At 40.8% G+C, this 23,560-nt stretch overlaps 1 protein-coding gene across 3 annotated transcripts in view; it reads right to left on the bottom strand.

The window, feature by feature from the left end:
* PHF3 (PHD finger protein 3) overlaps nucleotides 1–23,560 on the bottom strand; it is a 2,404,159-nt gene that overhangs the window by 202,654 nt on the left and 2,177,945 nt on the right. For all 3 annotated transcript variants that reach the window (XM_044063854.1, XM_044063855.1, XM_044063856.1), the window contains one exon: nucleotides 7,187–7,276. In XM_044063854.1, coding sequence (XP_043919789.1) covers nucleotides 7,187–7,276 — 90 coding nt within the window. The remainder of the gene's footprint in view (nucleotides 1–7,186; nucleotides 7,277–23,560) is intronic.

The following is a 23,560-nucleotide window of genomic DNA, read 5'->3' as shown; positions in this document are numbered from 1 at the left end:
CATTTCCATTTTTGACCACTAGTATTACAACTGTTTATTTCTATACTAGCTATGAAAATGGCAACGTTGCTACTGAAATTGATAGATATGGATCAATGTCACTTTGCAGAGGACAAACATTTGACAACATTAAATTTACTATAACAACGATTATCTACAGGGAAGCAAAGTATAAGAAGTTGCTGCTGATGATGGGCCTTGATGCAGACAAAGCATTCAGCAGAATCATCTGGGACTTTATGAGTACGGCAATAGCAGCATTTGTGTTCCATGACAAAATAATAGGGTTAGAAAGGAGAATACATAAAGGGTACAAGGTAAGAATTATGGTGGGACAAGCTGTGTTTGAACCTAGCAGGTATGTTCCCTTTCACCCCTGTTATTTGTTTTATATTGACTGCAATTAGTAAAAAAGAAAAAAAAAAGAAAAGCACTCAAAACTCGAGGTGCAACTGTTTTGGTAGTCAATAAAAGTTAGCTTTATCTGCAGATGCTATTATTTTTGTATTTGACAAATCCAGAAAAGCAGTGTTGTGAAACATTTTAACAAAGTTTCAAGTTTTGGTACAGCAATGCCCATATGAATGAGGATATGATAAGATGAAGGATTTAGGTATATGGATAAAAATGAATTCTGTTATGGCAGCTAAGGATATGTGGGAAGAGACTGAACTAAAGATAAAAACTGAGAAGCTGGAAGCTCTTGATTATAAATATGGACAGCAAAATACAAGCACTGACAATAATTTTAGTCCCTTTAGTCTTACCCAGAGCTCAGGCATAAAATTATCAGCCAGAGGAAAAGCTGTGGAAGGGATTTATTTGGGAGGGGAACACAGCAATAGTTAAGTGGGATAACTTGATTTCTACACAGAACAAGGTGAGTTAGGGTTACCTGATTTGAAACCCTGCATAAAGGAGATTTTATCAACAGGGATGACTGTAATCAAGGGTAGAGAAAATGGGCAAGAGGGGAATTCACTGGAGGAAATTAGCAAGGGAACCACGGCACTGGGAGCACGTAAGTTGAAAGGGAAAGGTATCACAGTGAAATAAGGTTAAGCAGAAGTCTGGGTTGGAGGTTTAACCCTACTTTCCCTATCAGGGATTAATAAAAAGTGTACTGGCAAAGGGAAAGCGACAGAGAGGTGCTAACTGAAAGATCAGATCTGGTAGAGTTTTTTGTTGAATCTAGAACAGAAGCTGTTGTTAAAAATGGAAAATGAGTATGTTGCAAGGCTCCCTATTTAAATGCTGGCACTCAAAATGCCTTGTGCCAAACAAAATAAATAAAGAGAGACTGAAAACACAGGAGAAGAACGAATCTTGAAAATTGTTCTTCTCTTTTAAACATCTTTTTGTAGTGGGGCAAGCTTTACCACCACACCGCTGAACTTATATATACCAACTCCGAGACTGCCATACCTTGAAAAAAAGGGGATATACAGAGAAATGGCATCTCGGACTAAGGATATGTAAATTACATTCTTTTGTCCATTCAGTCTCCATATTTTGGGACTTGGGTCCAGACATCAAATACGATTCTGCATGATAACTATAAGAACCAATCAAATGAAGTTAGAAAAAAGATTGGGATAAGAGAATGGAAAGGTAATTTACAAAGGAACAAAAAGAAAAAAAACTAAATGAAAATGCCAGCCAAGCCAGAACTTCAACTCAGTGACCTCTCAAACCTCTTGTAGAAGAGGAACATGGGATATATATATGCAAATGACCCTTATGAACATCAGGTGTTTCAGCTACATGGCGATTCTGAATGCCCATGACTTAATTCTTTTTAACTCATTTCAATGGACAATTTCAAGCCGATATAGCCAAACCCCACTAGCTGTGGATATGCATACTTTGGCCTTATTACAATCTCATCAGCACACCACAAGCAGAGTGCTTGACTAAGCATAAGAAACACAGGGCTGTTATATCCAGCTGATGTCCATTACCATTAGGGTGACTGCAAAACATATCCCAACTAACAAATTAAAACAAAGAGTGAGAAGGTCACACAGAAAAACCAGTCAGTAAAAACTAAATGAAAACTCCAGCCAAGCTAGAACTTCTACTGAGTGACCCCTCACACCTCTTGTATCAGAAGCACATAGGATATATATAAATAACCCTTATGAACATCAGGTATTTCAGCTATATGGCGATTCTGAATGCCCATGACTTATTTCTTTTTAAGTCGTTTCAATGGACAATTTCAAGTCAATAAAGCCAAACCCCACTAGCTGTGGATATGCATATTTCGGCCTTGTTATGACCTCATCAGCACAGCACAAGCAGCTTGTGCTGCGCTGATTGATGTTTGGCTTTATTGGCTTGAAATTGTCCATGACTGAGCAATGTTAAACTTTTAAAATGACCACATTACTTTTCTGAGGAAAACATTTTTGAATGCATATAAAGTCATTTAAAATAGATTTAAAATACCAACTGCCCTCTGAAAAACATTCAGCATCCTCATTTTTTTAAAAACATAGACAAACAAAATACACAAATAATATAAAATTATAAACTATTCAACGAGTCAAACTCTTCAATTTCAGCACACAGACTATAGAACACAGACAATTTAATCCTGGTTAAAGATGAATGTTTTTCAGAGGGCGGCTGGTATTTTAAATATATTTTAAATGACTTTACTTTTCTGAGAAAAAATTTTTGAATGCATATAATATGGTCACTTTAAAAGTTTAACATTGCTTGGTCTTTACTCTTCTTAATCATGTGATTTTGTATTTGGTATTTAAGTGCATCTGATATGGTTGTTCTGTTTGTATGAAGAAGTTGAGTTATTAAACTTGACAAAAGCGCTAACATACAAAAAAACAGTTTGGTTCCATTTCTGCCTCTTTTTTGTATTATTAAATGATTTTGAGCACCCAAGAATCTTCTGTTATTGATACCCAGTTGTCTGGGTGCAGAGACAAACACCCCTGACTGCCTCCACAGGTGGGGAGTCGGGCAACCTTTCAGGAGTGCTGAAAGGGTTTATCTGAAAAGGAATCTCAGAAACCCTGGTTTTGCTTGCCTCCCCTGCCGTCAGGATGGCATCTTCCATTTGAACTCCCTACTCGCCCCTGACGGAGTTATCCCTGTGTGAATCCTGGAAAGGACCTGAAGACTCGTGGATCCAGATTTTTTTGCCTCCTCAAGGATTATTGGGGGGGTAGAAAAGTGTATCCCTATGGCAGTCAGGGTCTTTCTGTCCTATTCAGTCCAGGAAAGTATTTCCTTTATAGTAGGGCTAAACAAGGATGTTCCATCAAAAGAAGCATTCATAGGTTGGTACTAGGCTATCAGCCCTAGGGCCTATACAAGCCTAGCCATAACAATTCCCTGGCTATTTCTTCCCACATTATTTACTTTCCTGGACCCCTGTCTAGCAGGGCGACTGACGTGATCCCTGAGGTGAATTTCCTTTCTCCCATCCAATCGTCAAGGTTCCTCTTGAAGAGGTCCAAAGAGGCACGCTGCTTGACATGTATGGGCAATCTATTCCAGAGTCTGGGGAGTCTCTGGGTCAGGAACCTATCCCTCCAGCATGTTTTGTTTATTGTGATGACAAGGTTTAGATCCCTGGAGCGTGTAGCTCTGAGGGATTGCGATTTCTTTAAGTGTAGCATGTCCAACAGCTCTGGGTTTGACATGGCCTTGTATGTTAAGCAGAGATCGCCTCTGAGTAGAAGATATGCGACAGATTATAGCTGGAGTTTTTTAAGGCGGTCAGTGTAGGGCATCTGCTTTAGGCCTGTGATTCTTTTAGTGAGGTATTTCTGAGGCCTTTCCAGTTGTTGCAGATGTCTTGAGAGGTACATACCAAATGGGGCGTTGTATTCTATAATGGGTCTAATGAGGGATGAGTACAGTGGGACACTGACCTCCTTTTTTCTGGATGAAAAGCCCTTTGTGATGAGGTGTGCCACATAGAAGGATTTCCTGACTGTTGTGGTTATCGAAGGTGAGACCACTGTCCACCTGTGTCCCTAAGTCTCTTATCACACTTTCTGTGTTTAGTGTACTGCCACCTATATGGTAATTCATGGATACATGTTTTTTCCCAAAGGGGATAACAATACATTTCTTGGCATTTTGCTTGAGCCCATGGCTCTGGCACCAAGCATCTGTTTCTGTAAGGCCCTTTTGTAGAGTATCCACATCATTTGGGGATTCAATAATGGCTCCCAGTTTGCAGTCATCTGCAAACTTTGTTAGCCAGAGTCCCTTAGTGTTGACCTGTACTTCAGAGAAGTAGATGCCAAACAAGAGCGGCCCCAGGACTGAACCCTGAGGTACTCCACTTGTCACTTGTCTGGAGCTGGATTTGGAGTCGGCTACTTTTACAGTGTGGGTTCTATCAGTAAGCCATTTAGTAACCCATTGGGTGACATAGGGATTGATGAATGAAGACTTAAAAGGCTCCACAAAGTCGGATAGGCATGTCTCCTAATGACTATGCCTGAACCAGCCACCTGTGAGGTACCCTCCACAGCATGGGATATTAGCCTCATGGATGCATTACAGATGAATAACGGAGTGGCCAGTTCTGAAGAAGACTTCTTGTAGTCCTGCATGGACATGGACTCAGAGAGGGATTTAGAAAATTCCTTAGTCAAATCCCTCTGCAATCTTGTGAAATTTGTCAGGTAATTCAGAGACCGTAAGACAAAGGTCTCTGAAGCAAAGATGTGCTTTACGAATCTGTCCAATGCCCTGAACTCTCTGTTAGGGGGACTGACAGTGGAGTCTGCTCCGCCAGCTCCTTCTTTGTGGCTGGTGACACAATCATAGTGTCAACAGGGACTCCCTTGCTTCAGGTGGTGGAAGAAATCTGTCAGGGTGACGGGGAGTGGTTCCTACAATACCCGGGTCCTTCCATGCCCAGCAAAAGGCTAGATCTATAAGTTCACCTGTCAGGGGAGTCACCCAAAACATAGATGAGCCAGACACAAAAGTTTCCAGAAAGACTGTCTCCTTTTCAGATGGGGTATCAGAGTACCAGCCACACTTCTGCCTAAGAATCTCTAAGATGTCTCCAAAGAAGACATCATCTGTTGGAGATCTGGGGGGAACCTTCTCCTTCATCAAAGTCAGTGTCCTCAGTGACCAACTCCATGGGGGAGTTTATGTGTCTCTCTTACACATTCTCTTTCAGAGAACCTCCTCAGTGGGATGATCTGGAGAGGTAACTGAAGAAAGGGGAAAATCCTCGATGGAGACTGTATGGATGCTGGATGAGATCTGCTGTCCCTGTTGAACAGGCCTGACAGGATCAGAGCTTAGACCTGAAGAGGGTATGGCCATAGGATCCAAACAGGATACAGTAGTCAAATCGCTTGGATGAGAGAAAACCTTCTCCACTACCTCGAAGGTAGAAGTATTGGGAGAGGCCACAGTTGGCCGCAATGAAGCAAAGCTGCTGATGCTACCATACTGCAACCCTGCCCAGACCTGTGCCTTAAAGGGAGAGTTGGACCCAAGCTGTCCAATGCCAAACCTCCAAGGGAGAGGGACAGCTCCGACAACATCAGAGTGATACCTAGCCCCCCCCCCCCCAAGACCTGGCACTGACACTTTGAATCCAAGACTCATCCTGCTCCAAAGGAATGGGGGCCAAACAAGGCAGGAAAACAGTCGGAGCTGAAGATCTAGCTGTCTTTGGATCCAACGTCAACACTCTTGGGTCTCTTGCATCCTTAGAAAGGTGGCTCCCGGATCCAGTGGGAGATGGAGCTGGGATAACCCCCATCTTAATCTGAGCTCTGAGGAACTTCCACATCATCCTATCCACCTCGACTTCTGAAAGGCTCGTAGAGGACCTGACGGAATAAGTGGAGGACTGGGGCCAAGACTCTCTCCTGGGGTTCTCTGAAAGAAATGGGAATGGAGCCAAGGAAAAACAAGCTCTACAGTGAACCCTAGGGACTGGGTTCTTGGAGACTTGGCATGAAAAGTTGTCAGATCCGAAGACATGAGACCTGACTGATTCGGATCCAAAGAGGTTGGATCCGATTCCTTTTGGATCTTTTGAGGAGGCTCTGAAGATGAAGCAGTCTTTGGAGAGTGGGCTGGAGACCGCTTACGCAAATCCTTCACCACTGAAGAGGCTTTCAAAGATTTAACGTATTTAAAACTAATTTGTTTCTGTGATCATTAAGGGCCTTGGAATTAAAGGCTGCACAAATGCAGCAGTCTATGTTGAGATGAGAACCTCCAAGGAGTACACACACTCACTGTGGTCATCATAATTAGGGATCTTATACCCACAGAAAGTGAACTATTTGAAACCTGCAGGTTTCTCAACCATGATGCAACAACACCTACACTAAGACAGGAAATGGAGAAGAAGTGTTTTTTTTTTTTTTTAAACTACCAACAATGGCAGATAAAGAGAATACCCTCTAGAGGGTAGAAAAAAGGAAAAAGGGTAGGAAAAAGTACCAATAATGGTAGCAAGAGCTACTTTAGGTAGAAATAATAGAAAAAAAAAACATACAGTACAGTAAAGAACTCGAAATTTTACTAACTAGGTAAAGGAGGTGGGTGAAAAAGGTAAGATAGTAAGATAAGAGGTTCTAGAGATGAAAATATTACATTTATAACAAGAGAAAAACACCCCAAAAGCTCTCTATGATGGATCCATGTCTGTAGCAATACACCTGCAAATGATATCTGGTGTATAGCATGTTGACTGGAGCAGTACAGGAAGAGGGAGGAGCTCAAGAGTTGGATCTGTGAGTCTTGTAAATGCAGTTGGGTCGGATCTGAGACCCAATCATTAAGGAACAAATGTAAAGGACAACATCATGTCAAACGGTTTGCCTTGGGACTACTTTGATGTGATAACACATGTTCCAATTACATGACTTGCTGACTTGGACAATCTTGTTAAAGAGATACTTTCTCTAATGGGAAAAAACGATTTGATGACAGAAATGACAGAAAGTACAGATTCTACATTGTATCTGCCATGACTCCCTCTTAAATATAGCTAATTTGTGTGTGTGCAACAAAAATCATTAGCACATTCCCCTCATCACAAAATGACTATATGCTACAATAGTGATCAAAAAATATAGTTCATTAACAATTATCATTCCTGACATTTGGCAACTCAATGATGCTATTAAATTACAAAGTTAACAAAATAACCTTAAAAGTTTACCTTCGTTCCAGAAGCTCTTATCTTCTCAACATAATCCCAGACTGTCTGAGGAGATATCCTACCTCCAACATGAACAGCATCGGGTAAATCCTATCAAAACAAACAAAATGTATAAGAAATAACAGAACTTCACGGTACTTACTTGTTTAATCTGTTTAATTTAAATAAAGGCATAGAAAACACTGGAACACAAGGATTTGAGACAGTCAGACAGAGGTTTTTGCAATAAAGCTGTACCAATTTCTGGACTACACAAGCTATTCAAGAAGGTATACTGAACTGTAGCAAACCCTTTTTCTGGACATGTCTGCATGTGAAGTAAAGGAACACTGTAAAATGAACTACATTTACAAGTACAATGCATAAAATTTACTTCAGACTTGATGCTTTCCAATTTATGCAGCTGCAACAGGAAGAAACATATACATCAGTCAATTACAATAGAAATACACAGGAAAATAGAATATGCACCTGATAATACACTCGAGTTCCAACAGATTTAAAATTATTTAAGGATTTTATGAAAGCTACATGTACAACATAGTGCCTTTAAAATGAAACGGAAGGCAGAAATGAGTCAGTAATTTATTTAACGTTTTATTACAGCAGCTGAACAAAGAGAAAGGGTATACAAGGAAGTTAAGGCTTATAGAGTTCCCACAAGGCAATGATACTAAGTAACATGACAAGTCTAAAGAACTGGATGTCACAAATACAGGCGGTATTGTTCCAATCAGGCTGCTGCAGTTAAAAAGCACATAAATTTACTGATTGGGATACAGTTTTTACAATGTAAAGTGGTTCACAATTAAAGGAAAACTCTGGGCTCCAGCACATGTTAACTCAAACGCAAGTTTTCCTTTATCTTTGTAAAATCACCCTAGCCTCCTGCTGTTACATGAATCCTCTAACAAGCTTTTTAGTTTTACATTTCTCTCCTTCCTTAGCGTAAGGCAGGGACACCCATCCCCCATTCTTTTGTATCGCATAATTTCAGGTGGACTTTGTCTCCACCTTTGTGATGTACCTTCGACACAGTCTAATCAGTAGTTCCCACTTCTGATGTTCCTCCCACACTGTGACGTAGACATTACAATGCTGGCCCGGTTAACAGCTGCTATAAATTACTTGTTGTGGAACTGCGAGTGTTACTACCACTGTTTCCCTCAGGACTGTAAACATCATCGGAGCAAGTATTTCCTCCATGAAAAAGGGCAGCCAAACTGCTTGACAACAACCATGCACTGTTTCAGTGAGTTAACTGTAAAAAAGTTTTATTCCATACCAATATATGGCTCTGCATGCCTGGTGTCATTTAATAGTTTCTTGCTTCGTGTTCTCCTGTTGTAGCTGTTTTTTATGTGTTACTACAATCGGTCTCCAACAACCGTGCTTCATCATACCTATCAACCTCTTACAGCTAGAAATCTGGTGAAAGCCTTAAAAATAGGGACAGTTTTTAGATGTTTTTCTTAAAGCCTTATAAAGTTGATAGAATGACAGATTTTGCATTAGCATGCATTTGCTTGTCGGTTGTATTTAATGATTTACCCCTAATTTGCCAAACATTCTGAAACGGACTACATCTGTGCAGTTTACAGGTATTGCCGTGCTTTGGAGTGTGTGTGTGTCGTTCTGATCGCATGTGCGTTAGGGAATGTATGCCTGAAAGCAGAATGTGTGTGTGTGAATGCAGAAGAGACCGTGTCTGTGTGCATGGGAAAGAATGAGCAATGCATGAGAGAATGAGCGGTGCGTGTGTGAAAGCAGAATTTCTGTTTTTGTGAATGCAGAAGAGAGTTTGTGTGTATGACAGACGCATGTGTATGAGAGGAAGTTAGCGATGCAGGATGGAATGATTGGTGCGTGCATGAAAGCAGAATGCATGTGTGTTTATGAATGCAGATGAGATTGTGTCTGTGAGTGTATGAGAGAGAGAGAGAGTTACCGATGCCTGAGCGAGTGAACGATGTGTGCATGTGAAAGCTGAATGTCTGTGTGTGTGAATGTAGAAGCCACTGTGTCTGTGGGTATGAGAGTCTGAGCAATGCAAGAAAGAATGATCGGTGCGTCTGTGAAAGCAGAATGTCTGTGTGCGTGAAAGCAGAAGCCACTGTGTCTGTGGGTATGAGAGAGAGAAAGAATGATTGGTGCATGTATGAAAGCAGAATGTGTGTGTGTGCGAATGCATAAGTCTGTGTCTGTGGGTATGAGAGAGACTGAGCAATGCATGAAAGAACGATTGGAGCGTGTGTCAAAGTAGAATGAAAAAGTTTGGATGGTATTCAACTTCCTATTTTATTGAGTAAATGTGAATAATAACTTTTTAAAAAGGCACGAATAAGACAAAATATGTGCTAATGTTCCCTAGTCAGCCTTCAAAACTACAGAGATATAGTTCCCATGTCCAAGTAACATACTGATACCTGCTGCACAAAACCTTAGGTGTCATTTCATGCTACTACCTCAAGTTTCAATAGGAGTCATAAGTTGTCTCTTTGTAGACTCATCTTAGAGAAAGGGATTACAATCACTGCTATAGATATGTTAATATTTTGTTCTCCTTGTGCTATTAAATATTTCAGCATTCAACTTGTAAGGATACAGTATGTAGCATTTATGTTCATAGATTGCCATCAAAATAGCCCTGGTTCCCCAAACGTTGCTACTGTATATTCTTATTTAATTATTTATTTGTACATACTTTCTATATATAGATACAAATCTTTACAGATGTAAAATTACTTAAAAAGTACATCCCACAAGAAATAAAACAACAAATGCAGCAGTATTTCTCCACAAAATACTGTTTCATAACTTTTTAAAACATTATTACATAGCTCTTAACTTCTTAGACCAAGAAATTTGGACAAAGCCAAAAGCAATGGGGGCAAATGTCCAATTATAGGGACAGATTTTAAATATTGCTCTTACAACCTTAGAAAGTTGATAAAATAAAGGGTGTTGCATTGGCATGCATTTTCTGAAAGACGTGAAGTCTGAAACTCAAATGTCTATCAATATTTGGTGACTTCCATCATCAATGACTTGCCAGAAAATCACAAATGTTATGATGAACTGAGCAAAAATAGACAACAATGTGGACATTCTACAAAAATCGGGACAGTTGAGAGGTATGATTATATATCAAATGAGCATTCATACTACTAAATACTAATACCGCTAAAATGTTAGTCTTCCCCTGAATGTAAATTGCTAAAAGAAAATAGATGGAAGAGATCACCCACTGTCACACTCTCACTACTCCTGACACAAGGGGTGAGAGTGGGTTCCTCCCTGTTTGTTGATGTTCCAGACTATTAACATGTTGTACATCTGTATAGTAATTGTCCTTTGAGGAAGGATGTCTTGAAATGCCAGAAATGCTAGAAGGACTGCCCTCATTTCTAGGACATTGATGTGAAGGTTGGCCTCTAAGGGGGGGGGGGGACACTTGCCTTAGACTAGAGTTTTTTGGCATAATGCTTAAGGTGTTTACCTCACAAACAAATGGTACAAGGTTTGATTCTCACTAAGGAAAATTGACCTCAGTTTACTGGCTAGGCTTAAACTGGCTTTTCAAGGCACTTAGGCTAATATTCACCTATGCACCTGTGAGTGTCCAAGGTAAAGCCCCCCCCCTAGTGGGAGGTGTCTGTGGTCACTGTGGCCTTAGGCAATGGACCCTGAGAAACATTTGGTGCAGGGCTCCACCAGGATACATGCTGTGGGCAGATCTTTGTATTTCAAATGGGAGATGTCATGGGATGACAACTCATAGACCAATCAGCTGCTAGAATCCATCTTAGTACTCTTATGTAGCATCTTGCTGGGGGACATAGGGTTATGGAGGCTGCTAGTGACCCCACAAACTGCAGGACCAGCCTGGTTGGTGGTGATTGAAGATAATAAATTTTTCAGTTGAAGCTGTAGTTTGGACAATCTGGACTAAAGAAGCCAAACTACTTGAAAAACTAAATCCAGATGAGCCCCTAGAACTCCAGGGTTTAGGTTGGAAGGAGGTGAAATTTGTCATAGTTGACTGGAATGCCCTAATGTAGACAGTCCCTGGCACATGTCAATAGATGCCTGGTGGGAGCTATGAGGAGACTGTCACTGAGGTATGGAAACACCTGGAATCCCAGCAATCCTAGGGCAGCTGCAATCACTGCCATACATTTGAACACCCCGGGGGGGGGGGGACTGTAGTGAAACCAAAAGGGAGGGCTATGAAATGAAAGTAAATGGCTCCCAACTGGAAGTGAATGTGTCTACTGGATTGTCTGTCCATTTTTATGTGATAGTATGTGTTTTAGTGATCTGTCGAGCACATCCAATTGTCCTTCATCAGAAGAAAGAATGGACTGAATTTTGACCACTCAGAACTTGGAGTGTTTGACAAATTGGTTTAAGTTCATAGGTAGGTACTAGGCTATCGGCCCAAAGGCCTTTGTAAGCCCAGCCAGCAAGGTTCCATAGCTTACGCCACCCAAGAAAGTTATTTTCCTGTGCCACTGTCCAGCAGAGACACAGAAGTGATCCCCGGGGTGTATTTCCTATTTCCCATCCACTCATCAAGATTGTTCTTGAAGAGTGCTAATGAACAACTTTGCTTGACATAGATGGGTAGCTTGTTCCAGAGTATAGGAAGTCTCTGGGACAGGAATCTATCCGCCCAGTGTGTCCTGTGTATTGTGGTGACAAGGTTTAGGTCCCTAGAGCGTGTATCTCAGAGGGCTTGGGATTTCTTTAGGTGTAGCATGTCCAACAGCTCTGGGTTTAACATAGCTTTATATGTTAGGCAGAGATCACCGCAGAGTAGGCGATAAGTCACGGAGTAAAGCTAGAGTTTGAGGCGGTCAGTGTAGGGCATTTGTTTGAGGCCAGTAATCCTCTTTGTGAGGAACTTCTGTGGCCTTTTCAGCTGCTGCAGATGTCTTGTGAGGTACATTCCAAAAGGGGCGTTGTACTCTATAATGGGTCTAATGAGTGATAAGTAGAGGGGAACAATGACCTCTTTTTTCCTGGATGAGAACCCTTTTATGATGAGGTGTGCCACGTAGAAGGGCTTCCTGACTACTCTGTCGATGTGACTATCAAAGGAGAGACTACTGTCCACCTGGGTCCCAAGGTCTCTTATCACGCATTCGATGTTAAGTAGATTGCTGCCTATGTGGTAGTTCATGGGTACAGAGTTTTTATCCAAGGGGGATGACACTGCACTTTTTGGCATTGAGCTTGTGGCCATGGCTCTGACACCAGGCATCTGTCTCAGTGAGGCCCTTCTGTAGGATGTCCACATCATTGGTGGACTTAACTATGGCTCCTAGTTTGCAGTCATCTGCGAACTTTGTTAGCCAGAGGCCTTCTGTTAGCCTGTACTTCACAGAAGTCACTGCTTTGAGGTCAGATTTGGAGTCTGCAACCTTTACAGTGTGGGTTCTGTCAGTGAGCCATTTGGCAACCCATCTTGTGACGTAGGGATTTATACCTAGTTTAGCTATAATTCCAGAATGGGGGATGGTGTCAAAAGCCTTGGCTTGATGAAAATGAAGAAGCTGGCAGAGATACATGTGAAAGAGCTAACCATTTTTTTGAGTTGTCTATCGTTAAAATTGTTTATATAAGTTCTACACTCTGGCCGTGTGTCAGTACTTGTGCGGTTTTATTTTACTTGTATTATAAGATATATGACAAATATATATATGTGTGTGTGTGCAATATAGATGTGTATATACCTGTGTATGTGTGTGCATCCATCCACAACCCCTTTTACCCATTTTTGTAGATGGAGTCAGCCGGTCAGGTTGTCACATCACCAGTGACAATCTAGAGCATGGTTTACACCACTGGGGAATTAGCCCTACCACATGCATGTATGTGCGTTTGCGTGTGTGTATATGTATACACACGCACACACACACACACACACACATATATATATATATATATATATATATATATATATACATCAGTAGATAGATATATGCATAGACTATATATAGACACACACACGTGTATGTATGTATGTATATATATATATATATATATATATATATATATATATATAAATATATATAAATATATATATATATATATATATATATATATATATATATATATATATATATATATATATATATATATATATATGGGTTCCTTTCACATGGTCAACATTTCAGAATGTCGGCATTCATATGGCCGAGACCATATGATCAATATTCGAAATGTTGACCACGTGGAACCGGCATATCCCTACAGTGTGGAATGGAAAGATTTCCATCTTCTGCACTGCAGTGTGATCTTGGAGTTATTTTCCAGTTCTGGGGGTGTGGTGGGTGGAGTCTCCCACGGGAGGTGTGCAGGGAGGCATACCCCCCCTGCTAGCAGCATGAAGGTAAGTTTTTTTGTGTTTTTTATTTTGTACTTGCATGGTTGACATTTCTCGGCAAATGAAGGTCGACATTTGTTAACCGGGCTAGTCTAGCTGATATTTCCATTTTCAGTAGAGGCCCGGGGAGAAAAGCTCCAAAAAGAAAATTAAAAAAAAAGTACTTACAAGGTAAATAAAGCAAAAAGGTACAACAAGTAATTAATACATACAAAAGATATTAACACTTTAGAAAAGCAGCAGTAACAAATATTTACGCTTAAGAGAGCAACAAATAAATATAATACAGTAAGGATCATGTGCAATTGTTCACATCAGGAGGAAAGGTTTTAGCAGTAAGTAGATTATAGTTTAAGCAGTAACAGTCTGACTTATAAGACTAAGCATTAAAGTCATTAAAGTGTTTGGAAGTTAGTATAGAGGAGGAGGAAACAGAGGTGAAGAGTGTAGTTAGTCAGGGTTAGTACAAGGGCATATATATATATATATATATATATATATATATATATATATATATATATCCTGATATGTTCATAGGTTCATAGGTTCATACTAGGCTATCTGCCCTAGGGCATTTATAAGCCTAGCCAGAATGTGTTTAGCTTTCGCCACCCATTTTAAATTTATTTTGCTATGCCCTTTTTCGAGGTTAGTATACTGTACCTCTGTCTAACAGTGACACAGAAGTGATACCCGGGGTAAACCTACGATCTCCCATCCACTTTTCAAGATTCCTCTTGAAACAGAGTCAATGAGGGACTCTGCCTAACCTGGACTGGGATTTTATTCCAGAGTGAAGGGAGCCTCTGGGTTATGAATCTGTCCCTCCAGCATGTCCTATTTATTTCAGTGCTGAGGTTCAAGTCTCTCGAGCGCGTAGCTTGATGGGATTTGGATTTTCTGAGGTGCAGCATGTCCATTAATTCCAGGTTGGACATGGCTTTATACGTCAGGCACAGATCGCCACTGAACAGGCAGTATGCCACTGAGTAGAGCTGGAGTTTCTTTAACCAGGCAGCATATGGCATCTGTTTGAGCCCTTTGATCCTCTTGGTGAGGTACTTTTGGGGTCTTTCCAGTTGCTGCAGGTGTCTGGTAAGGTACATCCCAAAAGGGGCATTGTACTCAATTATGGGCCTGATGAGGGATGAGTAAAGAGGCACAATGACCTCCCCTGATCTAGATGCGAATCCCTTCATGATTAGGTGGGCTATATAAAATGTTTTTCTAACCACTTTGGCCAAGTAGTTGTCAAATGAGAGATTGCTATCAACTTGGGTCCCCAGGTCCCTAATTACTTCTTCTGTACTTAATGGATTACTACCTATGTGGTAATTTGTGGGCACTTTGTTTTTGCCAAAGGGGATGACTATACACTTTTTGGCATTTAGCTTGAGGCCATGGCTCTGGCACCAGTTGTCTGTTTCTATGAGGCCCTTTTGGAGGATGCTTGTGTCGGCTGGGGAGTCGATTATGGCGCTCAGTTTGCAGTCATCTGCGAACTTGGTCAGCCACAGTCCTTCCGTGTTGGCCTGTACCTCCGAGAAATATATACCGAATAAGAGAGGTCCCAGGACTGAGCCTTGTGGGACACCACTTGTAACTGGTTTGGAGTCTGACATGGCTCCAGCAATTCTAACCATGTGGGTTCTGTCCTTGAGCCAGTTTGCAATCCATCTAGTGACATAGGGGTTTATATTTAAGCTGCTGAGCTTATCTATAATGCCCGAGTGGGGTATTGTATCAAAGGCGAGGTCCAGGTAGGCTGTGTGGGCCACCTTCCCCTTGTCAATGGCCTTGGTTACTGTTTCACAGAAATCAACCAGCTTTAAGAGGCAGGATCTGCCCTTAACAAAGCTGAACTGGGTAGGATCCAGTGTCTGTAGGTCCCCAATATCTTTATTTATGAGGTCCATGATGAACCTTTCCATAGCTTTGCAGACCAAGCTAGTCAGGCTTATGGGGCGATAGTTTCCAGGATCCGTTGAGGCACCACCTTTATGGAGAGGGACCACTGTTGCTGTACGCCACTCTTTGGGCACATATCCTGTAGTAAGGCTGAGATTGAACAGTAGTTTTATGTTTGGGTTTAGCTCTTCTTGGAGTTCATGTAGGACGCAGCCCGGGACACCGTCTGGTCCCATTGATGCTGTGTTTTTTGCTTTGGAGAGAGCGGCTCTTACCTGAGCAAAAGAGATGCCAGGGGGCAGCACACTGTCGGGATAGATATTTGCCCTTTTGGTGGGGGGGGGGGGGAGAAGTTTGCGCTGAACCTGTCTGCTAGGATGTTCAGCGTATTTTTTGTCATTTTGGACTAATTCTGAGCATATCTGGGAATTACCACCCAGGTTCCTAACATAACTAAAGAAAGCCTTGTGATTATCCTTAGTGTCCTGTGCAATTTCTCCCTCGAAGCTGGCCTTAGACAATTTTATGAGTGCCCGTAGTTTTTTGCTAATACTGATCAGTGATGCCTTCCCTTTTTGGGATTTTGCTCTATCATTTAGTAGCTTCCTCGTTCTATTGTATAGTTTGTTTATGGCTGGGGTCCACCAGACAGGACGTCTGCCTTTAGAGGATTGGGTCTTGGTTTTATTTGGGATCGCATGATCCATGCATTCCTGAAGGTGTTCATAGAATGCGTTTATAAAGGATTCTGCGGTCTGGGCCGTATTTTCCACAGGCCCGGGGCTTTGAAGGATTCCACCTCGGTTTTGAGGAGTGTGAAATTTGCTTTAGAGAAGTTTTTCACTGTGGTTTTCTGGGCAGGGGGTGGGATCGGGATGTGAATATCCAGTGAGATTAGTTTATGGTCTGATCTTACCAGTGAGGGATACACTTCTGGCCTGGAGCATAGAGTCCCCATGTTGGTGATGATCAGGTCCAGTATGTTTTCCCCTCTTGTGGGAGTGGTAACAAGTTGTTCCATAGCATTTGAGTTTATAAATTCTAGGAACCTTTGGGCTAGGTGTTGGAGCTAGAGTAATGCTCCCAGTCTATGTTTGGGTAGTTGAAGTCACCCAATATAATGGTGTTTGGAGAGACCTTCATATTCTCCAGTGTTCTCAGGAAGGCCGAGTGGGGTTCCTGGGTTTGGGAGGGTGGTCTGTAGCAGGCTATAAAATGGAAGGCAGTTTTACCCACTGTTAGTTGCACATGGATAGTCTCTGATGCTTCGTGCTTTGCCACCAACCTGGAGGTGTGGGTATCTTTGATGAATATCGATACTCCTCCTTTTGTGGTTCGTCCAAGTTTTGGGGCCGAAAAGCATGGTATGAGGTATAACCTGGTAGTGCTGGGGTGCTCTCGGGAGCCCTGAACCAGGTTTCTGTTACTGCACAGATATCGATGTTCTCCATGCTAAGGAGAGTTTCGAAAAGGTGCATCTTGAGGTTTAGACTTATGGCGTTGAGTAGCATTACTCTTAGTTTCTTATCCCTTGTGATACCTATGGAGGTGGGTTTGTCTTTTGAGCCTTGCCTAAAAAAGGCACTATGGGGGTAGCAAGAGCCTTTTCCAATATCCGAAAGCCCAGGGGTGACAGGTGCAAGCCGTCCCTAGCGAAGCATTGTGGCTTGTCGAGCATATCATCCCAAGCTGACAGGCATTGGATCCCCTTTGAATGACACCAGTACTTAAGCCAATTGTTGAAAATGATCATCTTGTCTTTATATTGTGGCATCATTCTTGGTGTGGGTAAGATGCTACTCAAGGTCAGGGTCATACCGGCCTGGGCTACATGCTCAGAGAGCTCCTTTATGTCTCTTTTCATGTAGTCCAGGGAGGTATGTCTCAGGTCATTCAAACCAGCATGGACAATGACTGAGTCATATTTGTACTTGCCTTGGAGTGACCTGAGTGCTTGTGTTATGTGGCGGATCCTAGCGCCCGACAGGCTGCTCACCGTGACCCTCTCATTGTTCAGCCTGGTGAGCGGGACGTCAGTGTGCCTGACGATAGAGTCACCTATTACAAGTGTATCAGGTGTGTTGTTTAGTCTTAAGGGCTGTGACTTTTCGGCACACTGGCTTTGTGAGATATGTGTTGCATGTGTTTTGTTTTGGGGTGGGAATTCCTTAATAATTGAAAACAAGGGCCAGTGGGGAGTGAGGGTGTAGTGATCTTAATTTTTAGTGATGACTTATATAATTGCTTTAGTGAGCAAGTGCCAGGTAACTTAAGTGCAATGTGTTACAGGTAACTTAAATGCAAAAACGACAAACAGTAACTTTCTTTCAAGTGAAACAAGGAAATAAGTACAGTAAGCAATGCAGATATCACTACTGATCCACAGAAGCGCTGAGAAGCTGCGTATCAGGTGGAATTAGCGTTCCAGGGAAATAACAAGCAAACAAACAGCAAGCATATAAATAAAGCTAGATTCAGCAGGCCTGGATCTAGTCTATGCTACAACAAACAAGGTGACCAATTTCAGTAAGATACAGTTCAAATATTCAGGCACTATAAACCTTTAACCAGAAATTCCCAACTCAGAAGGGCAGAGTCCAGCCTCTTCTCCCACAAGAGTGCAGACCACGAACCTTCTTAATGTAAAACAACTGGCTGAAGCCCAAGTGCTTAAACCAGAACTAATACACTTTAAGAATAACGACACTGGGCTCTCAATCAGCAGTTCCCAACTTAGAAGGATGAAAGCTACCTGTCCTGCCACCACAGTGCATGCCACAAACCTTCCTAATGTAAAACAACTGGTCTGAAGCCCAAGTGCTTAATCCAAAAGACTTAGAATGATAGCTACACTTTAATCAAGTTACTACCAAGCAGTAATAAATACAACTGAATACTTTAGAGAATGCCTGGATTAGTGCTCAAGTTACACAAACAAAGCTAGATCCAGCAAGCCCGAATCCAGTCTATGCCACAGCAAACAAGGCGCACCAACTTCAGTAAGAAGCAGTTCAGATATGCATGCACTATAAGCCTTTAACCAGAAATTCCCAGCTCAGAAGGGCAGAGTCCAGCCTCTCCTCCCACAAGAGTGCAGACCACGAACCCTCTTAATGTAAAATAACTGGCCTGTAAGCCCAAGTGCTTAAACCAGAATTAATACACTTTTAGAATAACAGACACTGAGCCCTCAATTAGCAGTTCCCAACCTAGAAGGATGTAAGCTACCTGTTCTGCCACTACAGTGCAGGCCACAAATCCTCTCAGTGCAAAACAATTGGTCCGAAGCCCAAGTGTTTAAACCAAAAGGCTTAGAATGAGTTACACCAAGCAGTAATAAATACAACTGAGTACTTTTAAGATGATGCAAAAGTAAAATAAAGTAGGTAGAAACACAAGTACAGTAAAAGCAGATGACATTTTTTTTTTTCTGAACAAGTGCTGAGATCAAAGAAACAGATTTGAGTGCTGAAACTAGAAAACTGGCTAGTTATAAGAAAAAAAACTAAGCTAGAAGGCTTCCCTCCAACACAGAAGGGTTTGGGGGCTCAGAAGCCTACAAATAGTCTATACCACTTAACAGGAAAGGCAGGAAACAAGCTTAATTTTTTTTTTTTCTGTTTCCCAGATGCTCTCTTTGTACACAGTAGGAGTGCCTGAAATCAGAATATGATCTCACTGCACTCAGTTGAGTGAGCAAATGAGATGGGCCCAGAAGGAGTATCCAAACACAGATTTACAAGAGGGGCGGGCAGTTTCAAGGCCACTAAGATTAACACCAAAACATAAACAGGGAGGGTGGGCAGGACTAACTGAAGAGCAGAGTCAAAACTTCCAGTTCAGTTAATATTCCTGCAACACAGTTAAAATCAATTAAAATACTGCATTTTTTTGAAAAAAAAAGTGCAGATAAAGGTACTTAAATTCTCTCATACATCCAGTTGAACACAGCAAGTTCTTAGCCGGCCAAAGCTGAGGTTTTTAAGCAGAAAATATTTCACACTGTACCACTTAAATAGGCAAGGACAGGAAATCAAGAAATGTGGCTACCCCCACACTTGTAATTACTAGCAAATAACAAAATTCAGCAAACACTGACTAACTTCCAGTTCAGTTAATATTCCTGCAACACAGTTAAAATCAATTTAAATACTGAATTTTTTGAAAAAAAGTGCAGATAAAGGTACTTAAATTCTCTTATACGTCCAGTTGAATACAGCAAGTTCTTAGCCGGCCAAAGCTGTGCATTGAGGTCAGCCATTATCAACAGCAGTTCCCATTGTCCTGCTTTATATAGTAATAAAAATATCCTATATGTCTATGTCGATTATATATGTATACATACATATATATATATATATATATATATATATATATATATATATATATATATAGTGTGTGTGTGTGTGTGTGTGTGTGTGTGTGTGTGTGCATGTGTTTCTACATTTCTCTCTCTTTCTGGCTGTCTCTATACATATATACACACACACACTCCTGTGTGTGTGTGTGTGTGTGTGTGTGTGTGTATATATATATATATATATATATATATATATATATATATATATATATATATATATATGTTATAGGGTTAGGAGACAGACTGGGTAAGAGGATTGAGTGAGTAGGATTCTGAGTGTTTAGGGTTAGGTTATATGATAAATTTAGTGTGTGTGTGTGTGTGTGTGTGTGTGTGTGTGTGTGCAAACGTGCAAATGTGTGATTATTCCCAACAGTCTTCTGTAGTGGTTATCTTATGGGAACAGCTGTTTTTTGGTTAAAGATGCAGGTTAAAGTTAGAGGTAGGGTTATCTTGTGTTACTACTGTGGCATTAGGAGGCTTTGCTTGTTTCAATGGATCTAGTAATCCAAAAACTCTTATATATCCATAAAGCAATTAGCGCAGCTAATAGTAGAAGCATAGATGTAAATCCACTACAAAAAATAACTGCACATGGTAGATGTACAGATTTACAACATAGTGCTTATCTACCTCTGTAGAACAAACTAACTACCTCTGTAGAACAAACTAACTGTGTAAGCTAAACAGTGTGACAGACACTGTGCCTTTATAAAGGATAACTGGTTGGGTGTTCATAAATTTACTCCCTGGCACGACTGGCCTGGCCCTTCTTGAAAAGTGTGGAAAGGCTTAAGGGTGGGTAATAGCAAAGAGGAAATGTCCTTGCAGCTGAATTTATTTGCAACTCCTGTGAGCCTAGGACACCTAAGTCACATCCTTGTACTGAAGCAAAGTAAGTGGGAATAACATGCTTAGGCCTTCTTTCCTGATGACTCTTCGGTGAACTGCATGGACTTTCAGTATGTGGGAGTGGAGAAGAAGTATGTGCTGTCTTGTCTGTACTGAAGTCTGCGATCTTTTGCAAAAGACTTGGACAAAATGTATATGCATGGTATTTTAGACAGTATGTGCACTAGTGAGTGCATTTCAAAACTATAACACATTTACATGACTACAACAAAAAAGGTATATCACCCAAAATGCTTTTGTGTTTCAGGCCATGTTGAGATGCCAGTATCTATAAGCTTAAACCAACTCATACATTTATAGGTTTTGGTTCTTGCAGGGGGAGCACATCATTAAAATGAATGTGTTTCTTCTCTTGCCAACCTCTGTTTCTCAACTCTCCTCTTGGGCAACTATTTGTTTTCACTGAAATTATTTTTTTCACATTTCTTGTAAGTGTTACAAGCCTATGAATAGGGGTCTCACAACTGTATACATAGCTTTATTATCATTTCCTGAAGATATCAGTCTCCACTGAAAATTGGTTCTTAAGTTTTGTTATGTTCATTACAACATTGATTAAATATATGCAAATAGCCACACAATTCTCAGTTTGTGATAAGAGAAGCCTGAGTCAACTGGTTTGCATGTTAATTGTTCTAAAATTGCTACAGTCATCCTTGAATTTCTGTTAAGTGTTTGTGATCTTGGACATACTGGATTAAACAATGGGTGCCAGCAGAGGTGAAAATTGTCATATCAAACTTGATGAGGTGATAAGTGCATTGGTTTCTGGCTCGGTATTTACCTTCATTTCACTGAATGATAGGTTTAAATGCTGTGCTGTTTAAGATGTCTCATGCATTTAATGTATGAATTTATTTGAATGTGTTAACCAGTGTAATCTATTCATGAATTAAGTACAAAGTAGTAAGGTCAGATATTGTCTATGTGCATCATGTGGAGGGACAAGGCTTGGCTTAATTGTTTGAGGTGGCTATGCTGTTTTATAAAATATGTGTGTCGCTGTCTATAGGCTTCTGCTCAGTTGTTGAACTCATAATTATAAAGGAAGGTTGGGGAAGCAGTTATATCAGTCTTTTTAAATTAAATTACTACTTTTTAAAATAATTCTAGTTCCGTGTGGCTTATTAGTTAACTATTTTTTATACAATATTTATAGTGTTTTCCTTTTGTGGATAGTGACAGTATGTTTATAATTAGTTTTGTTGAGTGGTTGTGAAATCAGAGTTGTTGCTTCACCTCTTGTGATGTATGTGATAGTGATTATGGCCATGCTTTATTGCTCAGATACTGGGTAGGTTTCCCTGCTGGCTCAATTGAAACAACAGTCTGCTGCACACGACAACATGGCTGTAGTGAGACATTCTGGTACATGTTTACAAGCCTATTGAATGACGCTACAGGTTAGTGCATGTATTTATCTATGACATTATTTAAATTCTCTTTCATTGTTTATGTCAAATATTGAATTTGGAGTATATGTTGTAGGAAGAGGTAAGTATGAATGATGCATTCAGTGTATATAGTTGCGCCATGTTTTGTGCATAACTAGCACCACAATGGAGCCTTTTACAAGTCCAAAATCGAGTATAACTTTTAAGTATTACCCTAACTCACATTAGTAGGAGAATAACCTGATTGGCAACTAACTGTGACTTTCTCGTTATCCAGCCTGGTGATAGGCACATCTGTGTGTCTCATAGTGGAGTCTCCTATGACTAATATGTTGCGTTTATGGTAAACCCTTAGTGGTTGTGAGGTATGGGTGTGTGGACTATGTGTGGTATGTGGTGTTAAGGGCTGTGGAGATCACATGTATTTTTGCCATGGAGGTCTCCTTTGTTTTGGTATGTTTATGTGGAGGACCTCCGCATATGTAGGTGTATGTTGTGTAGGTGAGGGTGGTGTTTGAGGAGTAGTGATTGTGTTGAGAACCTTTTCAGTGCCAGATATACTGGCTTGAGGTGGAGATAGCTTGGACTGTATGTTCCTAATGTAAATGTATCTCTCACAAATTGTGTCCCTAGCTGGTAGTAGTAGATGGTTGTCCATATACGTGAGGCAGTTGCTACACTGTCTCAGGATGCCCATATCAACCAGACTGGCAGGAGAAACTGTAGGAAATTGTCCATCCATATTTGGCAGAATCTGAGGGAGAAAGGCCAGGGAGAGCTAAGGGGTGGGCCTAAAGCCCAAGTGCTTAAACCAAAACTAAGAGCTTAAAATAACACTTACGAATATTTAGTCAGGCTATAAACAAGCAGTAATAAATGCAACAGAAAAGATGCAGTTGAACACTTTAGAGAACAGGCAGCAAGTAGCAGGAAAAAGCAAAGCAAGATGAAGTAACAGAATAGTGGGAAGAAACACCAATTAGAAAAATATAAGCAGCTGAATAAAGTGTTTTTTTTTTTTTTTGAGAGTTTTTGGATCAGTAAGAGATTCCAAGTTTTTGGTGATTTTTTTATTTAATGCATTATTTGTATGTGCATGAGAAATGTAAGATTATAGGTTCATAGGTAAGGTAAGTACTAGGATAGTTTCTCTTGCTGGCCATTTTATCTAGCTAATTTCCACTTTTGTGTTTGAAATAACCTATCCCAATAGGTTATTAATTGGCCTTACCTGTCCCAAGGTTGACAATTTAAATATTACCCCTAAAGAGAATAACTGGGATGAAACCATAGATAATTTGAGTGGACCCTGTGCATACAATAAAGCATTTAGGAGCTGCACATGCCCATTGGTAGTGCATGGGGACATTCTGGGGTAAATTTTCTGTTTCCCATCCATATACCTTGGT

Source organism: Protopterus annectens, chromosome 2.part2 (assembly GCF_019279795.1).
Source record: "Protopterus annectens isolate FY-2018-M chromosome 2.part2, PAN1.0, whole genome shotgun sequence".
Classification (NCBI taxonomy): domain Eukaryota; kingdom Metazoa; phylum Chordata; order Ceratodontiformes; family Protopteridae; genus Protopterus; species Protopterus annectens.
This window is presented reverse-complemented; position numbering and strand designations above follow the sequence as displayed.